At 38.2% G+C, this 20,416-nt stretch overlaps 1 protein-coding gene across 2 annotated transcripts; it reads right to left on the bottom strand.

Moving 5' to 3' along the window:
* Window positions 1–71: 71 nt before the first annotated feature.
* On the bottom strand, window positions 72–19,714 carry NSUN7 (NOP2/Sun RNA methyltransferase family member 7). 2 transcript variants are annotated; one of them, XM_086891303.1, is made up of 12 exons: window positions 19,505–19,714; window positions 16,025–16,384; window positions 15,418–15,476; window positions 13,982–14,112; window positions 12,679–12,831; window positions 11,098–11,281; window positions 7,880–8,090; window positions 7,151–7,294; window positions 6,499–6,600; window positions 5,872–5,986; window positions 4,648–4,765; window positions 72–2,563 (listed from the first exon to the last, which is right to left on the bottom strand). In XM_086891303.1, the coding sequence occupies exons 2-12, from the start codon at window positions 16,335–16,337 to the stop codon at window positions 1,985–1,987; spliced, it is 2,109 nt and encodes a 702-aa protein (XP_086747429.1). In that variant the 5' UTR covers window positions 16,338–16,384; window positions 19,505–19,714; the 3' UTR covers window positions 72–1,984. The 2 variants fall into 2 exon arrangements, with proteins under 2 accessions (XP_086747429.1, XP_086747430.1); XM_086891304.1 differs by having other exon boundaries at window positions 11,098–11,149.
* Between the last annotated feature and the right edge of the window lie 702 nt (window positions 19,715–20,416).

Raw genomic sequence — 20,416 nt, 5'->3', positions numbered from 1 at the left:
GTTGTTTTACAAGTAATTTTAACTTTAATAAGGAATGATACAGATCTTTATTTAAAAAAAAAAAAAAATTCTTTAACTGCAGAATCTCTTAAGTTTATTTAACAAGCATTTAACAACCATATATTGAAAAAAAAAAAAAAGTCTCCATAGTGTCATTTCCTTGTATCCAACATGTAGAATCTCTCCTCCTCCTAGAATATATCCTTACAAGTTTGTTCAGAAATAAGAGTAGAGTTCACCATGTTACTGGGACGGTTTAGGAGCATGGATTGCTCACAGGGATATGCAGAAGGTGAGGGATGTCTTTGAGTAGGACAACTGGCTCAGATTAAAATGCTAAAAGAAATTTTCACTGATTCAGTGAAGCAAGGATATTTATCAGATGAACAAGAGTCAGCTGTCTACACTGCTGGTGTAATATCATTCACATCTTTTCTTAAAAAGGTACTGCTGACCCAGTGACACTGACTATTTTGAAGACAAAATAGAGATGTTACAACATTTTCTCTGAATGGGTCTAAATCCAGACCCATTTGGCAAATGGTTAAGTTCCACACTATATTGGTGATGCTCCTGGCAACACTCTTGCCAAGTACCTGAAATGGTTGCCTAGAGGAAAATTTCTGGGCCACAGCTACCTTTGCCTTTCTGTATTGCTGTGCTGTGTCTATTTCATTTTTACAAGTTCTAAATACAAATCATATTTATTGTTAAAAGTATCTCTGTGCCTCCCTTTATCCTCTACTCAGATTACAAGACAATTGTAGATATTTTACAGTTATCTTAACTTTGCTAGCAAAAGGGAGCAGCTTAGAAGCCCATGGCTGTTTCCAAAGACAAGCAGCTACTCTTCGTCCAGTCCTTATTCAGCTGACTAGTGGTAACATTTATAAAAATGTTACTTTGACCGTAGCAGCTCTTTTCAATTAAGAACTGTTTATGTTAAGAAATTGATAAAAAAAGCAGTTATGAACCATGACATAGTTTGATATAACATTATGATGACAGTTCAGTGTTTTTAGCATGAGAATATTTGATCTATTTTTCACTGTTAGTATTTCAATTCACACTTAAGTGGAAACTAAGAGAACACGTACTAGAGAGCCTATGCAGGGCCTTTAATGTACTCAGCCAGTTTCGTGTACAAAAGTTCACATCTAGTTTTAGAAATAAAAAATGAGCTAACAGGCTTACTGTGCAAGGCTTATTTTCTATGCATCAGTTTTAAGTGGAAATTCACAAAAATGGGATCTAGGGCTTGTAAAGAAAATCCACTTTAAAAAATTCAGTCTCACTTTAAAAACATCAGTTTGAAACTGATTACTAGTACAGGTTTAAATCATTTGGGGGGTTGTATGTATGATTTAACTTGTCACTTTAAAGTGTATAGCAAGAGGCTATAGTTTTTTCACTTCACTTCCCCCAACAGTCTATCAGTTATCTTAGGCAGCTGAGCTCCATTCACTTTAGTGTGATTACTGGATTAAAAGTTACTATCTAACATGGATATTTCTACATAAATAGCCTATAATATATCTTTCCCAAGGCCAAATTATCTCTGCATAAAGATATACTGTAATGTAAGAGTATTGATTAATATACAGGAATTTTTACCTTCTTTACAAAGGGAGGGCTGAGTCTGAAAGGTTCATGTAGCCAAGTTGGCTTGACCGTTTTTGAGCAGGGTGGTGGAAATATCCAACCACTTGGACCCTGTGCTCCAGTCTGGCCATGAAAGCAAGGTTAAGTTAATACCCTGGCTTTGTTTCATTACAACCTTTCATATGGTGTTGTCAGTGGAGGCCAAGTGACTGTTGGGGCCTTCAGTACAACCCTGTTCTGTTCTGCACGTGCCTTTTGAGCAGGTGTCTGTCTCATGCGCCCTGCGCAGAGATGACAGGTGAGATGTGGCCTTCGGCACTTCCAGTGGGGCTGTGAGTGAATCAGGGTTCACAGATTTCTTCAGCCCAACACAGCTGTCTGTTCAGGGCACCTTCTTTTGCGGTGTGTTACTGGCTGCTTTAGACGTGGATACGTTACTGGCTGCTTTTGTTTGGCGCGCATTCTTTTCTTGTATGTTACTGACTGCTTTTTTCTGGTGCACTTTCTTTTGTGGTATGTTACTGGCTGCTTTTGTTTGCTGCACATTCTTCTGCAGTGTGTTAGTGACTGCTTTTTTTTTGTGCACTTTCTTTTCTGGTGTGTTACTGGATGCTTTTTTTTTGTGCATTTTCTTTTCTGGTGTGTTACTGGCTGCTTTATTTTGGTGCATATGCTTTTCTTGTACGCCACTGGCCGCTTTTTTCGGGCGTTCATGCTTTTCTTTTATCTTACTGGCTGCTTTAGACACGGGAACTTCAGCCTTAACATTAGCTCCAGTTTGGCGGTGAAGGAGTTTTGCAGCTTTTGGCTTATTATCACTAGCAGCAGCCTTACGTTTACGTTTTACTTTCTGCTTTTTCACCTCTTCTTTTGGTTTTTCTTCAACAATGCCATCTAGTAGTTCTTTTGCTGTAGCAGAAGCCAAAAGGTCTTTAGCAGGCACTTTTTTGGAAATATCTTTCTGAAAATTTTACAGGAAACAATAATGAATCTAAGCCACAATACAGAAATGAATCTAAGCAACAATACAGAGCTTCTCAGTATTTACTCCATGAGAAAAAGACAGCAGAATCTAGCAGAAGGACTTAAGTCACATGTGATAAATGCTAACCAAACTATTTATTCACAGAATTAAGAACTTGGCTTGTGTAAAGAGGTACTGGAGCATTTGTTCTTCAGAGGCCTTCCTCTCTACTGACCAGAGGGGAAAATCAATTCTGGGCTCTATAATATGTGTGTCTGACTTGTGTTTAACCTCAGCTGGTCACCAAACCCCACACAGCCACTCGCTCACTCCCGCACCAGCAGGATCTGGGAAGGAACTGGAAGAGTAAAGCTAGGGAACTGGGTCAAGATAAAGACTGTGGTTCCCTGGGAAGACAAGTGCCATAATTGCTAATGTCCTCCCTTCCTCTTCCTTTCCCCTGCTTTATACACTGAGCATGATGTCACATGGTCTGGAACATCCCTCTGGTCAGTTTGGGTGACCTGTCCTGGCTGTGTCTCCTCCCAGGCACCCCCAGTCCCCTCACCAGCCTGGCCATATGAAAAACAGAAAAGGCCTTGGCTCTGTGTAAGCCCTGCCCAGCAATAACAAAACCATCTCCATGTTGTCAACCCTGTGTTCAGCACCAATCCAAAACACAGCCCCACTCCAGTCACTGGGAGGAAAATTAACTCCCCGAGCCAAAACCAACACACTCCCACACTGACCTGCTCTGTAATGTGTCTGTAAGAACATACATATCCATTCCTTCTGTGTGTGTGTATCAGAAATAGTTACTAAAATACACAAGTATCAGTAATATTAAACATTAATAATTTTCACTGTAATGAAAGTTCTTGCTCATAATACTAAGTAATTGATAATAAGTAAGGAGCTCTTAAACTAAGAACCAGGTCAACATCCAAATATGTAGTGATGGAAGAGAAACAATTTATAGCTAGCTAAGAAGAAGGTTTCTGTAAAGGAGGAATTTCAGTTTAAATTATAAGTACATGTTTTCTACATTGTGGAAAATGTTCATATCCTGAATCACCTTAAAATTGGCCATTGGAGCAATTGCTTCTTTGTATTAGAAACAACAAAAGTGTTTGTTTCTCTGGAGAGAGACAATATGGTAGAGAGATGCACATACCATGATTAATAAAACTCAGACCAAGTTAAAAATATTTAATATTGTAAAGAAAGAGGTCAGTAATAGGTAACTTGAAAGGTTTTTCATATGTAATTCTCTTACTCTTAATAGAATCTAAGTTCTCCCAAGAGGCAAGCTTCTTTCAAGCACTGTAATTGCAGTATGACGCAAAATGCTACAAATAACCAAGTAAGATCTCCTATCTTTAATCTGCAATGAAATTCTGATTAGTTCTTCCTCACAGCCCTTCTACTTTTGGTGGGAAAAAAAATGTGTGTTTTTCTTAGAGACAAGAGGAACATGTTGATGCTCAGAGATGCAAACTAGCCCTTTAAGGCCTTTCCTCAGGAATCATGCCAAGACTTTTCTGTTTACTCAGCAAAAGCCCCCTGCCTTTCAAGCCAGATTTGCATACGCCTTAGTTTGGGAAGGAAACATGTTCATACTTATTTTATTCAAATAATAATAGTGTCACCCATAGGGATTAAGATTTCAACTGCGTGGATACTGGAAAATCTTGGTGACACATATAACAAATACAAATAGATACAAATACAATACTAGACACCATTTATCATGTATCTAATCAAGCTGTGTATGTCATTCCAAAGTGTGATAACTGTGATACAGTGTGATAATAGTTCCTCTGGATGTTGCTGGCACTGACTTGGATCAAAGGCCTGCTCTGATCAGGAACAGCTCCAGAAGAACAGGCACATCTTTTAAAACTGTGCTCAGCATAAAACTCCAGAAGTAGCACATTTCAACTGCTCACCTGTCTTTTGGTCTTAAGACAGCTGAAGAGCAGACAGAAATTTTATTTAAAATGTTTCATTTTGTTTATTCTTCTGTAGAAAATTGCAGTACTCATCTCCTGTGATTTTAAATGGTTATTTTCATAGCTTACCTCTCTCTCTATAACAGCCAGGAAGCAACCACTGGAAATTTCTGATGGCTCCATTTTGAAAAACATTTCAGTGGAAGACTCTGAATTGGAACTTGTAGAAAAAACAGAAGGAATAAGCCTGTAAAAAAGAAATGGAAGACCAGAAAATAATATTTAAGAATATAAAAGGAAATAAACAAGGATACATTAAAAGTAATTTTCAAATTATGTCTTTCAATAACATAGCTTTATTATAATTCTAAAAAACTGCAATTCAAGAAAGGCATGAGAATTCATCTTTTTAGAATTAAGTGGGTTTTTTCCATTTTTCAGTAATTCCCCCTTTTTTCCCAATTATTAAGTATATTAATCACCAGTTAATAAATACATAATCAGAAAAACTATGTTCTTTATCAGGTGTGTAATTATTGAGTTATCAAGTTGTCCCTGAAGTTGGGGAGTGGTCTGAAAACACTAAGCAGCTTGCAGAAATTGTAGAGGTGTTGGCTTTGAGTTATATGTGCTCATAATAAATATCTAAGCTAAAAATCATAGGTTAGGAAAATTTTCTATTTGTTCTAATTGAGGTATCTTTCTCCAGTTTTACAGTTTTGCAGTGCATCAGTGGGGAGGGAAGAACTAGCCTCTTCTCCTGTTCTCCTTGTATTCCAGAAATGCCTGGCTGTTATAAAGCAGTCTCAAGGACATGGCTCATAAGCCTGGCAAACTAGTATTAAGCTGTCTCAGTACAGAAAAATACTATCAAAATGTCCTTTTGTAATTATAACCCCCTCCTCTTCACTGGGGACTGTAAGATAAGAGTCCTACTCCTTAATGCTCCACTAACCCTCTGGCAACAGAGCTTTATTCAAAGATGGTTACAGAGAAATGTATTCAATATTTGAAAGTAATATCCTAATTTGGCTGGTTAGTTCACTTTTAATGGAAAGTCTGCAAAACTTTGTTTCCAAGTTCTCACCATGATCTGGATTTTTTTCTGTGTTCCTTGGAACTTGATAAAACAGGCTACAAGGCTCACATCCTCCTCGCATTACTAAATAAAACTCTTATGTCTTATGATACAGATTTTTGATTTTATATCTGCTTATTCAATGGAAAAAAAAACACAGTGGTAATATTTTATTGATGTATATAAGTCACTGTTCACCAGGAATCCCTTCAATGACCCTGACAAATGATGCAGAAATTAATTCAAATTTGATAGGCCAAAGCGAAATTCTGTACCTGTGTCGTACTTTATCTCCCTCCACTCCAGATTCCAGTGCTTTTCTCACTACAAGTTCATTTTCTTCTGGGTAAATTGAACAAGTGCAGTAAACAATAGCTTGTACTTTGTTAACTACAAAACAAAGCACAACTTTTTTTACTCTTCAGATTCTTCATATAGACAGTGGTTTGGTAAGGATTAAAAGCATCATTAAAATTATGTCACTTTCACCTCCTGATCACTAGTGTTTCAAAATAATTGAAGTATTTTCAAATATTTGCAGATTTCAGCAAAGTCAAAGCTGTCTCCAGTTTTTTCACACAGCTACCAAAGGAGAGAGGAAGAAAGTGGCAGCATGCAGACAGAGGGAGACTACATTTGCATAATTTCCAAAGCAGAGTATAACTAAGCCATAATCTAGTTCTCTACACAATATAGAAGAGTCTTGTATTAATGTGTGGAGGACACTAGGACACAGAAACATCTTCAGACTGGAGGAAATCATTATTCAGGGGGTTTGGTTACATGCTTATTGTCAATTAATAGAGTAATTGGTGTATTTTTAACTATATTAAAACTGGTGATAATACAATGGAATTGATAGTGCAGAGTCTTCCCAGAAATTGGGAAACTAGCACACTTACATTTCAGTGCATGAACCAACTCATTAAGCTGCGTCTCAGCAAGAATTCTGAGTTTATCCTCAGACACAAATCCCTGGAAAAGGTCTTGAAGCAATCCTGCATCTAAAAGCAGAGAGTAGTAAATTTAGTCTTGCAATTTGTATTAGTGTCTGAAAATTCAGTTGTTTGCAGAAGCAGACCTGGTTGTTACTGGCGCAGTGGGAAGATAGGTTTTACAAATTAGAATACCAAGGAATGCCTGATTTATTTGCTTTACTTCTTTACCTGTAATTACTGGTACCTCTTACTTGCTTGTAGTTAATGAAAATTGTAGTGACACAACTTACACAAATAGGCCATAAAGGAATGTAATCCAACAGAAAATTATATACATGTTGGTATCTTGAAATAAATTTTCTGCCAATAGTCTTTTTACTTAAAAAAAGCTATACACACTCTGCTCCCCAGAATTACCCTCAAACTTTCATACTATCAACCTGAAGCAGTCACAGAATTATGCAAGTTACTTTATATGTTTTATAGTAATTAAAATAAGGAAGGTTTCTTTAATGGAATTATACAATTTACTGAAGCACCCACACTGTCTAGACCACAATACTTGGTTCTATTTCTACCAGAAAGCGTGAGCTAGATATTATTTTAATTAAGTTACCTCTATGTTCACTTAAAATAAGCTCCATTGGATTGCCAGCACCCAGTTCAGAGCATTGTGGTAGCAGCAAAATAACTTTTGCCTTTTCAAATCTTGGGTCTGTTGGTTTAAGCTCAGTAAAGTCTTCCTGTAACAACCAAATATCTGAAAAATAGTGAAAACTCAACACTTACAGACTGCAAGCAGGCCTGCCTACAGGTGATACAGGTGAAGAGACTGTGGTATTACACAGAATTCAACAGAGCTAGAACATGCTTGATTCAGATCCTCCAAAATATGGGCTATGGATTTCAAACAGATTGAAGGGCTGCATTTTCCACTGAAAAGACAGTTAATGGGGTTGCAATCTTGTTGCATTCTGTCCTGATTGTGTCCTCCAGGTAAACTGAACAAGTACATTGGTTTTGGGTTAACGCACTCAAACATCTGGAAATCAGACTGAAAGCAGCAGGCAAAACACCAGAAAGTTCCCAGCTACCAGCTACACCAACTGGTACGTAGTAGCTACTTCTATGGAAAAAATCACCAATGTTTCAGGAGCTTGCATTTATGATATTGTTAGACTGCAATTGTCTGTAGCTGAAGAGCTATCAGCTGACCTTGTGACAAAAAAGTTGTTACTGCCCAAGCCTCCAAATAGGAGGTTCTGATAGAATAAGTCCATAATTACAGATATTACACACATCTGTATTACAATACTTTTTGAATACCAACTCCTTTAGCACCTACTTTCACATCCCATATGACTGAAACTGTTCTTCAGTTCTTCTTCTTTTGCTGAAGATTTCACACCACAAACAAAAATTTTGGACGTGCTGTGGTTTGTCAGCACTGACATATGGGCAACAGTGAGATGGGAACCTACATGAGCCACTATAACATCACCACCTCCACTCAACAGCGCCTGTGCAGCGTGTACAGCAAGGCTCCGAGACTTATCCTACAAAACAATGACACAAAAATTAAGTATGATCAACTATTTTGGTTTCTATGGATGCTAACCTTCTTTTCCAAATTAGGAAAGTATTTCATAGTTCTCATAACAAATAGGCGAGAAGGGGGGACAAAAATTAATCAGGGATATCTGCTAATACAGAATTAAATAAATTACAAAACCAAGCAGTCACTCAATAAATTTAAATAACTTAATTCTAAAAATACATAAAAAAGCATAATATCTATAGGTGAAAATAAAGTACATATCCCCATAAGGAGGCACTCCTAGCAACAGCTGGTTCCAGAAAAGACAAGCAGAGGATACAACTCAGGCAGAATTAATCCTCTGAGACACCTTAACAGAGAAATGCAAAACTATTCTTGATGATAATTACAGGAGAAATGTTGCCCTTGTAGATCAAAGATCAAGATTTTGCTGAAATTCAAACAACAGAGAGGCATATTGGAATGCAGAAAACACAGGGACAGCTCCACAAGAGTACTGGCACTGGTGATTAAAAGAAAACTTTAACAAATTACTTAAAAAGGCAAGGAGTGAAGATAATGACCACAGATGCCAGGTCTTGCACCAAATCTGACAAACTGATGATTAAGGAAAGTGCTAAGCCTTTGAGTTCACATCATTGTCTATGTACATACAGCATTCAAGCACCACCCACCCACCACAGAGATAGAGGTTTTGATGGTTTCATGTACTCATTTTGAATACTTTTAAGTAGAAACACTCAGAATTTGTTTCCATTATCTCTAGGGCTGTCACCTATAGTTTTTTTCTGTAAGTATTATATTTAAACAGACCTAAATAGAGTATTGAATACTGAGTCACTTTAAGTTGAGCAATAAATTTTGAGGCTAAAGTTTTCACACATCTAGTGAAAATGCTGGTTGAAATGTTTCTGCTAGGCACTCAAAAATCATCAGACCATTCAGATAATTCATAGTTGTGTTGTTGCATGGTTACTGCAAACCATTACTCTAGAACAGAAACCTCCCACCAAACTTCACTGGGGAGTCCAACAATGGCAATTCAGGAAAAAGACCAGTGGGAGTTATGAAGATCAAGGAACTTTGTATTTTGCACAAAATACAAAGAAGTGTGATCATTCCATCACAAACATGCATTTGAAGAGGAAGAAATATTACAATAGCATACCACTATCTACTAACTGGGGGAAAGCCTATGGAGCTGTTGAAACTTTCTTCACATTTTCAGGAGTGAGACTGCCTCTTTTGATCACTTTTTATATTTAGTTCAACAGCTCTAAGATTAAATTTAAAACATTCTACTAACTTAATTGTAGCTATTGATTATAAGCATTGACATTAGTATGCTGTGATAGATTTGCATTTAAGAAAACAAAGAGAAACTTTGTTTCTCTAAGGAAGTTAAAACTGCTGGAGGCTGATGGGAATTTTTCTCCCGGCCAACATCTGGCCATTTCTAAGAATTGACACCAGTTTTAACCATTGAAAAGTGAGATCAACCTGTGAACACCACCTTAAGACCTAAGCCTGGGAATTTGTCTCTTTGTTTCCTGTTTGTGAAAGGTAACAGAGCTTTAGCTGGGTTCCTGTCCCCAGTCCAGGCCATGCGGCCCTGTGGGGCAGGGGCTGGGCTGGGCCCAGCGGCTCCCGGCCGGGAGATGGGGCCTGCGGGGCTTGCCCCGGGCTCTGGCCGGGCCAGGCCGGTCCCTGGCTCGGCTGCAGTTTTTGCTGTGACTGAATTCACCAGAGACTGCTGAGTAAAGAAAGAAAAGCGCTCTTGACCTGCAGCAGGCTGAGACAGTGACCACACTCTGCAGAGCAGCCATGAAGAATCTTCCATCGCAGACGGCTCCAGCCGCTGCTCCAGCAGAGATCACAGAACCATCTACAAAGCCTGGGCAAGATTTTAACCTTATCATTACCCAGATGAGACTTGCAGATTAATCTTTTTTTTCCAGAGAAAGAAAAAGAGAGTAATCAACATGTAAAGAGACTTTATAAACTATTAGAGACAGTAAAGAAAAGAATTAAGCTTCAGAAGAGGTAGAGAATAAGGAGATGCTTTAATTAAGCTGAAATATTTTTCTGTTAAAGTTATGGAGATAGACAATAGTGTCCTGAAAAAACTCCTTTAATTCATGACAGAGTATATTGGGAGGAATAGAGTGTTCAAAGTGTGGATTTTGAGCAAAAGGTGGAGTAATTGTGATACAGTGAGGTGCTGGAACAGAAGGGGAGAAGTAAGAGTTGAAGATTTGGGGCTGCTTGAGGCAAAGAGAAAACTTCTTTTTCCAGGGAAGCTCACAGAGACAGATGAAAAGAACTTTTGCCTTTGAATAACTCATCCTTAAAAATGACATCTCTAGACTCATGGCCCATAACACACCTCAGAGAGATGTGAAATGGGAGGAGAAAATCTGATGGCAGATTTCCAGGCAGCTGACATCAGAGAAATAGGAAACTATAACAGAAATAGTTTTCTTGTGAGAAACTCCATAGATTAGCAGAAGAAGACTTCTGTTTCTCTACAAAGACTGATGAAAATATTCTAGCAGGAATTGGGACTGTTTTAAACACCAGAGTTCCAAAGTTTTTTGTCTCTATGTTGTCATGTAAACAAGGAAATGGTTGGGTAGTGAGAGAAAAAGAGGTTTTCTGGAAGTTTTATTCTGGTTCTGTTATTCTTGTAGTTTGTTAATAAACTTTCTTTATTCCTTTTAAGTTTTAAGCCTGTTTTGCTCTTGTTCTAATCCATATCTCACAGCAAGAAAATAAGTAAGTTTTCTAGTGATTTTTTAGTTGCTGCTTTAAAACCATGACATATGCTAAATTTAGCAAGTGGATCAGTTTGTAACCTAATTATTACACATGTCCAAAACCTTATGAGAGTTTGTTGCTGCCTGACAGATTTAATAGAATAATCACACAATACACAACGTCTTTCTAACACAAAGCAATTATTTCATTTTGCAGATCATCTGACTCAAGGCTGAACATCAACTCACCTGCAGTAAGAGTTTGCAATCTGCAAAAAGATCTAAATTAAGCAGTTCTTCTCTAAGGGAGGAAGGAAAAACCAATACATCATGGCAGTGTTGGTCCACAGCATACGTATAATGGTCAAAGTCTGACACAGATTCAACCTTTTTGAGCCCCTTCATCTCCAAATCTCTGATAACATCTTCAAGGCTGTTAACATACAACTCTGACCATTAAATATATGAGTTACTTAAGCAACATAGTTTACATTGATTATAAGATTTTTTTCTTCTGTTATTTTGTGTGTATACGTATGCATAAGTATATAGGTATAAAATGCATACTGTCTAATGCAGGAGGGAAACTTACTCTACTTTAGACATGTAAGTTCTGATTTGAAATAATTAAGTTAATAAATCTGATACAATTAATTAAAAAACAGGTATGTGTCTGAGGATGATTCAAAGTATTAAAACAACAATGTGTTCAGAAGACCCAGTAGTAAATACTAAAAAAAATATTATTAATTTATCTTTCATATAATATATAAATATAATAATTATTAATTATTAATATAATTATATATATATATATTTTGTTATAAATTTACGGATGAAATGCTTCAGTTCTTTCAATTGCTTTCAATCTAGCCCAGCTCACCAATAATTTTAATGGCTGGTACTGAAAGAATCCTTGTGTAAATGAAATGAAGGCATAACTGCTGAGGTTAGCAATTCAAATATCATGAAGTATTACAGGTATATATAGCAAGAGATGTTTGTCGAAATGCTGTTTCAGACAGTGCCATAAATTTAATTAAACCTGGAATGAATGGAGCAGCTTTTATTTATTTCCTGTTTAAGGGTTCTAAAGTCACACCTGAAGTAAGATACAATATCTTGAAAAGCCTACAACCTAAGCACTGAACATTTGTGAAAGACAACAGTAGTAAAACAAAATTCTTGAAAATGTTATAAAATGGATTACACTGTCTAATAAAATCTGTCTAACAAAACAGATAACAGGATAATCTGGTATGGTACATGTATCAGTAAGTACAGAACTGGGAACATCAGTGTTACATTATCTAGTAGCCTACAGAATATAAGGATTTTTTTAAAGTGTATTTTAATCTCAGGTCTTAATCTCAGGTTAAAGTGTCTTTTAATCTTACACTATCCTTACAGAATAAACAGCAGGTTCATTATTATAAATAAATTATTATTTATTAACAGGGTCTTAACACCCTTTGCCAAGATTATGGTTTACACTACTACACCTACTTTTCAAGACATTTTGTCTTTTTTTTTTTTCATCAAGTTAACTTGTCTATACTTTTTTTTCTAACTTTATTTCTTCATTTATTTCATGAAAGACCCACACAAGAGACAGAATAGTTAGAACTGTTTCAAAACTGTGAAATACCATTACTGCAATATATAAAAGCTAAAAAAATATAAAACACAATAGTACTGGACTAAGCAGAGCTTCCTGTAAGAATTTTTAATTACTAGTAAAAATATAACCTGGAAATTCTAAAACGAGTATGTAGCAAACTATATCACTTCATATGCAAAAACATTAATATCAGATGATAAAGACCTTACCTGATTTTCAATGTGTTTATCCAAAAACAGACAGGTAAAGCAGAAGCCTTTTTTTCCTGCTTCGATATGGTTTCTGGTACAAAGTATTCAATTGAAAGAGCATCATATTTGATGCGACATCGTGCTAGTGCAGCTGCCAGTTTGGTCCTATAACTATAAAAACAGTCACAAGCTTCATAAGTTTTTAAATGTTTTCACCAGCTATTAGCATGCAACATTTCTGTTACAATACCATCTTGCCCAGAAACCAAATCCAAAAGGGACACCTTCTGCAAGCTGCAACGGAAAGTAGAGTTACAGAACAATTTCTACCCTAGCCAACAGAAGATGCAAGGTGGTAGTCAATAGCTAAGATTATTTTAATTAAATCAGGCAGGACTGGAATTATAACAGGTGACTCTTAAACACATCCATTTTCTCAGGCAGCTCAAAGAAAATCTCAGCATGTTTTGGAAGTACAATGTGTGGAATACAACCATCAGATTCATTTGCATGATTGAAAATGTAAATACATATATGTGCAGAATGAGCATTTGATGGCAGCTGGCCCCTAAACATGTACAGAAACAACACAAGTATGATGGCAACCAGGAGTCACTTTTATTATTATTATTACATTAAAATGTCTGAGAAAATATTTCCAGTCTTTCCTTCCCACAGGCTTCATGCATATTCTTGATACATGATAATTCAAAATAAATAAAAATTGCTGGTGAACTACTTCAGATATCTTAGTTACTGCCCTATAGAAATACCTTGCACTTAAGAGATTCATTAACTTTTTTGGCCATTCTAAATCCAGCAGCAACACAATTTTGTCCAATAAATGCCTTTTGAATTAATCAACTGACTGATGAAAGAGATAATAAATATCAAAATGTTTTTGTAATCTGGTTTTTGTTCTAAATATTTAAAATAATAAATATTTCTCAACGTTTCATAGTAGAAGTACTGCTAAATAGACAAATGTTATTCCATTCCATGACCTCTTGACTCTATTACATTTGCATTTATGAATATTTACTGAATATTTAATTTCCTTCCTAGAATTGTATAAAAGTTTCAAAAATGCCAAAATAAGATATGATGCCTACAAAATAATCCACAATATAGTTTGTTACCTATATTTTTCATATCTATACAAATATGAACATTTGCCTTCAAACTAGGCTCTCATAAAAAAAAATCCCACAAAATTTTAAGGTGAAAGACATTTTAATAATTACCTTTAAAAGGCACTGATTATACAAATCTTCATTTTTGCTTATCTATATCAACAAAAAATAGCTCTTTGCACTTATACCTGTATAAATAATCCCCTATTTCCTGAACTTCTTCTACAAGTTCCTCTTCAGCAAAAATCTTCCGTTTTTTAAACTTTCGGTCTTGTAGGTCATAAAGCATCACAACAAGCAAGCTGGTTAACTCATCTGGCTGCAAGAGAAAAGGCACCCAAAGCATGCCTTATTTCTGCAAAAAGATCCATATCAAACAGCAGTCTCCCATGTAAAAGGCATTAAAAACCCTTAAACGCTTGCTTGAAAGAATATGAAAGTAATTACTTGTGGAGAGTTTATAAAACACTTCTTTAAAAAAGATTTTTTTAAAACTCAAAACTTGTGTGATTTAGATTATCAAAATTAGAAACATTCTCCATGCACACAGATAAAATATTGTATCTTAACTTCTAATGTTATCAGAATTGAAACTTTGAAATTATTCTCTTCATAAAGTAGTTTGTTAAATAGCTAAGCTAACAAAAACTTCTTGTCTATCTATTCCTCTATTGTGGGATTCTTCCATGTGTGGCATCCAAAATGCTCAGTTAGAAAACCTCCTTTATCTGTGTGAATGTTTAAACCAGGAAGTATCTCCTGCTTAAGGACAATAACTACTGCACTTCACTTACTACTGTCTACCTCTTTACATTAAATTCTTACAGTTATTACACACCTTCTGAAAGTCTCACCTTCTTACAAATATGGCCAGAATTAGTTAGAAAACTGAAGTAATTAGGGAAATACCACCAAACACAAAATGTTAACAATGAAGTCTTACTTCCTTGCCAAAAACAAGGCAAAGATAAATATGTTAGATCATTTGCCTGCTCACATCAACCTCCACAAACAATATCAGCTCAAGTTTATCTTGCGATTTTCAAAGGCACCGAAGACAAAGCTGGAAGGAACAGCAGAATATTCTGCCAGCTCCAGAATTTCTTTCCATGTCAAAGAAGGAAAGCATGTCAAGAGAGTAAACTGGACCAGTTTTTGCCAGTACAATATTTATATACAGTACTGTTTGCCCAGGAAATGAACCATGGGGTCAATGCACTTTTTTGTCTGATGGGATTCACTCCATGTTTTCCAACTCCCAAGGATAGGTAGGAAACTTTTTTTTCCCTGCTCACAAGGGGACACAGCTGGGAAGGAAAGCACATGGACATGGACAATATCACTGAAAAAGTACTATGTTGCAATAAAGTTCATGGCTCACTCTCACACTTCTTTCTTTGAAGGTTTTGACTCCCAGCAATTAATTGCAACAGAATCTCACAACAGAGTTTGGAGATGGATGCTTTAGACAACTATGTAAATAGATCAGCAATATTTCAGTCAAAGGCTATCATGTAGTTCGAAACAACAAAGGTTGTTTTGAAGAATGTTGTAGAATCCTCAGAAAACATGCTAATTATATGAACACAGAAAATAAAAATGCCTCACAAAAATGTTCACTTACTATTGAGTAGCATGGGTAAGTTTTACTATTTAACAACATTTCTTCAAGAAGATCTTGATCTGTAAAAAGGAGAAAATGTTGATAAGTTATGGTACTGTCTACAAAATTCTATGGATGTAAACTTTGTAAATCACTAAATTATAATTTTAAACATGAAAATTGAGGGCAAATTCAATCACCAACAGTAGCAATCCTATGTAATCTATTTACATGAAAAAGAATAAGCTTTAAATGTTTTGATTTCACACATGCTAATAACACTTAGCTATATTTAAACATTTGAGGGATATGAGTAGTCTAGTAAATTTATATATTCATCCATAATTAGGATCTGAAAAGAACCACTGAGATGAGCTCAGCTGGTCAGAGCAGGGTGCTAGTAACACCAAGGTTGTGGGATCAATCCCCGTATAGGCCATTCTTGATGATCCTTGTAGGTGCTGTCCAATACAGAATATTCTGTGAATCTGTGACTCTGTAATAACCTGAAGCTTAACAAAAATTTCCTCAGGTCTCTGCTGTCAGGCAGACACTAGACATTTGTTTTTCCATGTTTTCTCTGCTGCATCATTTCTGTTGGCAATTCTTGGGTAAGTTTCATACTTACATTTTAGAGCATTGAAAGCCAGTTCATAAGATACACGCTTGGAATGCTCATCTTTAAAATCCATCATGGGAGGTTCTGAGTTCTCGCCATACCGCACCAGGAGTCTATCCTTACTCTTTTCAGTACGAATGCCTTGAAAAATCTTAGCTGCATTTATGTATATGGAGTCGGGATAGCCATTCTTCTCAATCTGAGTCACTGGTTTTTTTCCAGCACATCCTTTTTCATCAGAAATTTTCATTTCATTCAAGACTGAAGTACCATTTACAGCATCTTCATGTGAAGACTGCAAATTACTTTCAGAATCTGGCATTTTTCCAGTTGCTGACTGTGTAAGTGTAAGTCACAATCCTGCTGCCTCTGCAAAAAACAAAGTTTGTATTGAATCACAAAATTTTCTTTCACTAGAATATACTTTTCCCTTCCTTTTAGTGTTTTCAATAGAATTCATTTTATTTTTCAGGCTCTAATCTTGCAAATACTTATATATGTGTATCATCTATATTTCTATACATCTATCTATTCTCTTACACGTCATAGAGAAGTATTTATAAGAGTTTTCTTACATTATTTGTTTTCACAAATGAACATGTAGACTGGTTAATTGTTTCAAAAAGGCCAGTGCTTTACAGTCCTTTACAGACTGTACACACAGATCTGATTCTCTGTGTCTAATAAGAATCATTATTATTGCAGGCAGAATAGTATCTCTTACTAGGAATTTTCCTTTAATAAAAAAGACACAAAAATTTTAAAGCAGATATCATGTCTTCCAAAGAACCATCTTGAAAAGAGCTGCAGCAAATTCCAAATGTTTGTCCACTAAACTGCATATTTTTTCTTAAAAGTGGAAAACAGAGATCACCTAAATGTTAATGTATTTAATATATTACCTAAACAGCACAATTTTAAATGCAGGAAATCCATTTTGAGAGTCTCTTGAGGTATAATCCAACTCTCTGTAAGCCCATGTACATTTCTTAAATTTTCTACACATATTAACAGTAAAACAAAAATTACCTTCCCCAGAGGTGGAATAGGACTTTAAGAAAATGAAAAAGTCCCAGAGTTAGTTGAATGCAAAAATGTGCTAAAGTTCCGCATAAAGCATACCTAAAGTATTGGATTTACCCTACTTGCTCTGGTTGTTAAAACATGCATTTATGATAATGCCTGGAGATGCAGAAGTTATATTAAATGTTCAGAGGTGGGTTATGCCAGAACAAATTTAAACACAGAATAAAGATTAAAAAAAAAATATCAAATTAGTCTTCCTGCCTAGGGAAGAACAATACAAAAGAACTATGAGGGATTTAGCAGCTATAGCACAAAAAGCTAGGCATGGATCCATTGCTGCAAAAGAGTTCTGGATATTTTAGGATTAATAGCAAAAAACAGCAGAATTTGCTGGAGGAGGGTGAGGGGGATGCCAGTTTAAAATCAAGAAAATAAGGTGGTATTCTGACCAAATGGAAGGGGTCTTCTTTTCTGCTACATAATTTGTTCATTACAAGAATTCTCAAGCTTTTTCCCTGCACTCCTCAGCATCACTAAGGATAAAATACATACTACTTCTCCCCAGTTCTGACATACTTGCTCAACATCCTTTTTTTCCTCTCTCCTTTCCCGCCCCCTATCATAAAAAACCATAGTGGCAATGGAGGATGGCAGCACACAGAGTTGGAGGGGCAAGGGGGGACACAAACTGTTGCTTCCCCAGCAGGTAGGCATGAAATGCTCCATGCTGAGCACTGCCCCATCCAAACTCCCCTTCCCAACCACAGGTGACACTCAGCCCATCCCTCCCCTCTCCAAGACCAGCACAAGTCAGTGTCTGACCAGCCCAGCATGCTCCACACAACAGACCAGTGTGGCTTCCTGAATTCTGGAGGAAGCCACATCTCATTCTCCTTCCCCAGGATTTGCTCTCCAAAACTGAGAGCGGCTAACCCTGTAGAAGCAACATTTACTGTTACTTTATAGAGGCCTCAGGCATCAGACAAACAGTTTTTTCTAGCAGTTTTGCTCCAACATACCTATTAGATGAAGAAGTGATGGATCTATGAAGCAAACATAAATTTATTTTATGAAGTCATATTGAAACAGAGCAAGCAAATCAAAAGAAAGCCCTATTCTTCACTAGAACAAAGCAACAGATCACCTAAACTAAAACGCTTGTGCTTAGAAAGAAAAAAAAGCACATACGCTTTCATGATTGTTTACACTATTTTGGCCAGCAAATTTCTATCTCACAGAAACGGGGGCACCATTTCAGAGACCTGAAACTCAAATGTCTTTGCCAGGTGAATGCAAGTATTCCATTTCAGAATATGCAGCAAGTGAACAATGTCTGTGGTGTAAGGACTTTGAAGTTTTGTAGAGTTCCCAATTACTCTTTCTGACTTCTTTGCCAAAGCCATTCTTGCTGAGCCACAACACACACTGCTATGAGGATGATTTGATGAGTGAGTACACTTTTCCAAAAGACAAATGTCATCCTAATAAAGATGACATGCCAGTGCTCTGCCTTGCACAGACACACTGCGTGTTTGCAACACTGTAAATCAGTCTGAATTACTCGACGATGTGCCAAGCAGAGGACACCAAGCTTGAGTAATACAAAGCTCAGCTTCGAAGAAGAGCTTCCCAGACAAGAGAGAAAAAGATCCTGTCTTTGTTTGTGGTTGTCAAGCAGATTGCTCAGTTGACAGGGAAAAAAACCACTCAAGGTCCCAAGGTCTCCTGAAACAGAATGGCGTGAAGAATACCTCCAGCTTTGACTTAATAAACTCAAGCAAACAGAATTATGACATTTATTCACTGCACAGCATAGGGATTCATACCCATCCCCCCCCATAAAAATCACTAATTCCTTTGTTTATACCTGTAAGTGTATTTTCCCCATTCTTTCGGTTATCACCTTTTTCAGTAGCCTCAACAAATAAGGAAAAGAGATGAACAGAAAAGTGTTGTATCAGGAACAGCAGGCAGCCTGACCACACAGTTCTGATTCACATGGACAGGAACTCCGGGAGAAGTGGGTATGTGGGCACGGACGTGGCTGCTCACACACCAACAAACAGGAAATCCTTGACAGCCATAGATACATTAACTCTGTGGGATCCACATGACAGCATCTGCTTCCTAGCATCACTGCGACTGACACTGAGCTTCAAAGCCTCTGCTGTCCCCAGCTCCGGCCAAGCTGGAGGGCAGCGAAGACTGGTGGGAGTCAGGAAAACAAGTCAGCCACGAGACCATTCCCCTACTGCGCTTTATTTATGAGAAACAGGGGTGGGGAAAAAAAAAAAAAAAAAAAAAGGCAGCTACTTCTTTGTAAAAACAGTGTAAAAACAGGCAAACGTTCTTTCATTGTAACACTGCCGTGGAAGGCCCTGAAACACAACCAGCTCCCCAAAGCCGTGCGGTCGCGGGCGGCGCCACTTCCCTTGGCCCGGGCAGGGGCCGCGGGGCTCGTACCTGACCGGGCTCCTGCGGCTCCTTCGGGGCGCTGCGGGCGGGGCTGCGGGCACCACCCCCGGGCCCGTGCCGGGCAAGGGTCGCCCCATGCCGGGCAGAGCAGCGGAGCCCCGGCACGGCACGGCCCGACAGCCGCACCCGCCCGGCTCCGCCGCGGCCCACACGCACCTGCGGCACCGCTGCGGGGTCCGGGGCGCCGCCACCCGCTGTGCTCGGGCGGCGGCTCCGCCCGCATAGGCCCCGCACAGGCCTCGGCAGCCGCGCCGAGCGGGGCCTAGCAGCTGCGCTCCATTCCCGGGGCCAGGCCGAGCCCCCGGGGCCAGGCCGAGCCCCCGGGGCCAAGCCGAGCCCCCGGGGCCAAGCCGAGCCGCCGGGGCAGGCCGAGCCCCCGAGGCAGGCCGAACCCCCGGGGCCAGGCCGAGCCCCCGGGGCCAAGCCGAGCCGCCGAGGCAGGCCGAGCCCCCGGGGCATCCCGCGGGAGGCACAGAACGCCCGGGCAACTGCGCGCACGGGGCGGCGGCGGCGAGGTGATTCCAGAGGTTTCCCTGAACCGACCTCTGAGAAAATCCCTTCGCGGGAGCGACAGCTGCTCCCACGCTCCTGTTGTAACTTGGGTTTGGTTTGGTTTGGTTTTTTTTAAACCCCCTTTGTTTAAAAACATCCCAAGTCCAAACAGTATTAGTTGTCGCAAACTCCACGAGCGTGTTTACAGCGAAGTGTTACCAACGCTCACATCGAAACGCCAGCAGTGACAACTGGAAATCCCCCAAATACAGGAATAGCCCCAGATAAGGTGCTGGGTTTTCACTTGCACTTGAAATTTGCAGCGTGATCTTGTAATGTTTTATGTGTCTCAGCCTCTGCTTTTATTCAGAGTTTGAAAACATGATTGAAACGTGCTTTAAAATTGTT

The sequence above is a fragment of the Cyanistes caeruleus genome, chromosome 5 (assembly GCF_971803275.1).
Source record: "Cyanistes caeruleus chromosome 5, bCyaCae1.hap1.1, whole genome shotgun sequence".
Taxonomy (NCBI): domain Eukaryota; kingdom Metazoa; phylum Chordata; class Aves; order Passeriformes; family Paridae; genus Cyanistes; species Cyanistes caeruleus.
Note: the sequence above shows the minus strand (reverse complement) of the source record. Positions and strands in the feature narration are given on the sequence as shown.